Below are 4,793 nucleotides of genomic sequence, written 5' to 3'. Positions count from 1 at the left end.
GGAATGTTGCAGGTTCCACGTGAGCAATACCAGCCTCTATGATATTCATACCTTGGGTCACCATCACCTGTACATACTGAACTAAAGGTTTTCTCGTAGTTTATCACTGATGTGTGTGTCAATATATAGAACTCATATTTTGAGCTATGGCAACAGACATGTTTGTCAGGGAGGTGTCAGCAATCTGTGCACTCCTCTTCACCAAATCCACTTCTAAGTTGCTTTAACAGCAAGAAATTTCACAGACTGCAATTTCAAAGGGGAAATGAATTCACAATACTGATACAGACGCACACGTTCCTGTGAACACAACGGAGAGTTGTTATTCACTAACAAGAGCTGGTGTTTCTGAACTGAATAGATCCCTGAAATGGTAGGGTATACGTACGAATTTATTTGACTGTTTTAGAGCTGAAGCTGGAGTATCAAACAGGTTTCAATATCTGAATGAACAGCTTTTCTGCTTTGAGAGCGACGTTAGACTCGAACACCATTATCAAACAAATGATGAAGAGCTTTTCTGCTTTAAGAGCGACGTTAGACTCGAACACCGTTATCAAACAAGTGGTGAAGAGCTTTTCTGCTTTGAGAGCGGCGTTAGACTCGAACACCATTATCAAACAAGTGGTGAAGAGCTTTTCTGCTTTGAGAGCGGCGTTGGACTCGAACACCGTTATCAAACAAGTGGTGAAGAGCTTTTCTGCTTTGAGAGCGACGTTGGACTCGAACACCATTATCAAACAAGTGGTGAAGAGCTTTTCTGCTTTGAGAGCGACGTTAGACTCGAACACCGTTATCAAACAAGTGGTGAAGAGCTTTTCTCCTTTGAGAGCGACGTTAGACTCGAACACCGTTATCAAACAAGTGGTGAAGAGCTTTTCTGCTTTGAGAGCGACGTTAGACTCGAACACCGTTATCAAACAAGTGGTGAAGAGCTTTTCTGCTTTGAGAGCGACGTTAGACTCGAACACCGTTATCAAACAAGTGGTGAAGAGCTTTTCTCCTTTGAGAGCGACGTTGGACTCGAACACCGTTATCAAACAAGTGGTGAAGAGCTTTTCTGCTTTGAGAGCGACGTTAGACTCGAACACCGTTATCAAACAAGTGGTGAAGAGCTTTTCTGCTTTGAGAGCGGCGTTGGACTCGAACACCATTATCAAACAAGTGGTGAAGAGCTTTTCTGCTTTGAGAGCGGCGTTGGACTCGAACACCGTTATCAAACAAATGATGAAGAGCTTTTCTGCTTTGAGAGCGGCGTTGGACTCGAACACCATTATCAAACAAGTGGTGAAGAGCTTTTCTGCTTTGAGAGCGACGTTAGACTCGAACACCGTTATCAAACAAGTGGTGAAGAGCTTTTCTGCTTTGAGAGCGACGTTAGACTCGAACACCGTTATCAAACAAATGATGAAGAGCTTTTCTGCTTTGAGAGCGGCGTTAGACTCGAACACCATTATCAAACAAGTGGTGAAGAGCTTTTCTGCTTTGAGAGCGACGTTAGACTCGAACACCGTTATCAAACAAATGATGAAGAGCTTTTCTGCTTTGAGAGCGACGTTAGACTCGAACACCGTTATCAAACAAATGATGAAGAGCTTTTCTGCTTTGAGAGCGGCGTTGGACTCGAACACCGTTATCAAACAAGTGGTGAAGAGCTTTTCTGCTTTGAGAGCGACGTTAGACTCGAACACCGTTATCAAACAAGTGGTGAAGAGCTTTTCTGCTTTGAGAGCGGCGTTGGACTCGAACATCGTTATCAAACAAGTGGTGAAGAGCTTTTCTGCTTTGAGAGCGGCGTTGGACTCGAACACCGTTATCAAACAAGTGGTGAAGAGCTTTTCTGCTTTGAGAGCGGCGTTGGACTCGAACATCGTTATCAAACAAGTGGTGAAGAGCTTTTCTGCTTTGAGAGCGACGTTAGACTCGAACACCGTTATCAAACAAGTGGTGAAGAGCTTTTCTGCTTTGAGAGCGGCGTTGGACTCGAACATCGTTATCAAACAAGTGGTGAAGAGCTTTTCTGCTTTGAGAGCGGCGTTAGACTCGAACACCGTTATCAAACAAGTGGTGAAGAGCTTTTCTGCTTTGAGAGCGGCGTTGGACTCGAACATCGTTATCAAACAAGTGGTGAAGAGCTTTTCTGCTTTGAGAGCGGCGTTGGACTCGAACATCGTTATCAAACAAGTGATGAACAGCTTTTCTGCTTTGAGAGCGGCGTTGGACTCGAACATCGTTATCAAACAAGTGGTGAAGAGCTTTTCTGCTTTGAGAGCGGCGTTGGACTCGAACACCGTTATCAAACAAGTGGTGAAGAGCTTTTCTGCTTTGAGAGCGGCGTTGGACTCGAACATCGTTATCAAACAAGTGGTGAAGAGCTTTTCTGCTTTGAGAGCGGCGTTGGACTCGAACATCGTTATCAAACAAATGATGAACAGCTTTTCTGCTTTGAGAGCGGCGTTAGACTCGAACATCGTTATCAAACAAGTGGTGAAGAGCATGAGAACAGAGAAGCATATATTAAGCCAGCTGATTCCTGTTATGAGCCTTGGACTCTTTGGACTACTCTGCTACATATGCAAGGTGGAAGAGATGTTTGTACAGTACAATAGCGAATAGGAAGCCACTACAGCAACACAAATGGGCTCATTAAAATAGCTAACAAGTGAAGCCTGCAGTGTGAACGACGGGACAGTGAAGCCTGCAGTATACAAGAAGGGGAGGACAGTGAAGCATGTAGAATGCACAAAGGGAGGGAAGTGAAGCCTGTAGTATACAAGAAGGGATAGTGAAGCCTGTAGTATACACGAAGGGGAGGATAGTGAAGTTTGTAGTATACAAGAAGGGATAGTGAAGCCTGTAGTATACACGAAGGGAAGGATAGTGAAGCCTGTAGTATACACGAAGGGGAGGATAGTGAACCTGTAGAATACACAAAGAGAGGGAAGTGAAGCCTGTAGTATACACGAAGGGATAGTGAAGCCTGCAGTATACACGAACGAAGGGGGGGGGGGGGCGGGCGATACTGAAGCTGTAAAAAGCACAAAGGGACGGTAGTGAAGCCTGTAGTACACAACAAAGGGACAGTAAAGCATGTAGTATACACAAAGGGATAGTGAAGCTTGTTGTATACACGAAGGGAGGGACGTAAAGCCTGTAGTATACACAAAGGGAGAGATAGTGGACTGAATAATGTACACGAAGGAAGTGAAGTGATGCCTGTAGTATACACGAAGGGAGCGACAGTGAGGCCTGTAGTATACACGAAGGGAGCGACAGTGAGGCCTGTAGTACACAACAACGGGACAGTGAGGCGTGTAGTATACACGAAGGGAGCGACAGTGAGACCTGTAGTACACAACAACGGGACAGTGAGGCGTGTAGTATGTATGAAGGGATAGTGAAGCCCCACACAGTACACAGTATCACATACAGGATGTTGCTGGCGACATATTCTCCACAAAGTACACATGCAGTCTCACATACAGGATGTCGCAGACCATATATTCTCCATACAGTACACAGTCCCACACATGGAATGTTGCTGGCCATATATTCTCTACACAGTACACAGTCCCACATATAGGATGTTGCACGCCATATATACTCCATACAGTACACAGTCCCACGTATAGGATGTTGCACGCCATATATACTCCATACAGTACACAGTCCCACATATGGGATGTTGCAGGCCACCTACAGACACCTACAGAGAAAGTCTTCAAAAACAACATCACAGGTTGACAAATGTAATCAGTGCATTTCAGGTGCACACTGTTGCTGATCTGCGATATATGCAAGGATGCTGAAGTCCGAGTTGAATAAGACCAACGAAGATCTTTGTGACACAAGGCGACAAGTCATTGGTCTTACTGAGGACTTTATTGCGCTGAACACAAGCTGAATGATGATGAGAAACGAGATTGAATCGTGCATGGATGGCCTGGAGGAAATCCGTCTGAAGTTACCCACAGACATTCAGAGTTTAAACACTCAACTAAACCAGACCAATGAAGATCTTCTAGATTCAAAACAAGTAATCAGCGGTCTTACTGAGGACGTTAATACGCTGAACACAAGCTCTGTGATGATGAGAAACGAGGTTGAATCGTGCATGGATGGACTGCAGGAACTCCGGCTGAAGTTACTTCAGAGTTTAACCACTCAGCTGAACCAGACCAGAGAAGACTTACTTGATACAAAGGAAGTAATGAATCGTCTTACAGAGGACGTGATGACACTGAATGTAAGTTGTGGGATCAGGAAAGAGATAAGACCGAGTGATGGAAATGGAAATTCACTGGTAACATCGTCATTGTCTCAGTTGTCACACACGACTTTGACCACGACGTTTCCTGGAACTACAGCAGGTGAGACTGTCAACAGAGATTTGATGCTTGATTACCACGATTAACATTCTATCTTGATATTCCAACCAAGAGTTTTGAGAATAGCATTTTTGTTTTGAATTAAGCCAATGTGTTACAGTCATAACGCATGCACATTCAGTGTTTTTTGACAATAATATATTGGACGTGCATGTTCAGCGTTTTCATTGTAGGAAAACCATCAGGTCCAAATATGACCTTGTTAAACCGTTTTTATTTCAAAGTCAAACTTGTGACCAAAAGATCGTACTGTTTACTGTGAGCAGCATTCAGCGTTCAGGGCTTATTAACATAGTGTAAATTGGGCATGGCACCATAAGGTTCGCAGGACGGGTTGACAAATGTACTGTTCATTGACGCTGTTAACATAGGACTGATGGGACATGTCAACGTATTCTTTGTTAG

At 44.2% G+C, this 4,793-nt stretch overlaps 1 protein-coding gene across 1 annotated transcript; it reads right to left on the bottom strand.

The window, feature by feature from the left end:
* Positions 1-425: 425 nt before the first annotated feature.
* Positions 426-2,471, bottom strand: LOC137260312 (uncharacterized). The gene has a single exon (XM_067797992.1). The coding sequence runs from the start codon at positions 2,469-2,471 to the stop codon at positions 426-428; it is 2,046 nt and encodes a 681-aa protein (XP_067654093.1).
* Positions 2,472-4,793: the final 2,322 nt, after the last annotated feature.

Source organism: Haliotis asinina, chromosome 13 (assembly GCF_037392515.1).
Source record: "Haliotis asinina isolate JCU_RB_2024 chromosome 13, JCU_Hal_asi_v2, whole genome shotgun sequence".
Taxonomy (NCBI): Eukaryota; Metazoa; Mollusca; class Gastropoda; order Lepetellida; family Haliotidae; genus Haliotis; species Haliotis asinina.
The sequence above is the reverse complement of the archived record's forward strand: the minus strand, read 5'-3'. Positions and strand labels throughout refer to the sequence as shown.

What these genes read in the sequence shown, in the direction of transcription:
- LOC137260312 (XM_067797992.1), bottom strand. Translation starts at nt 2,471, where the DNA reads ATGTTCGAGTCTAACGCCGCTCTCAAAGCAGAAAAGCTGTTCATCATT.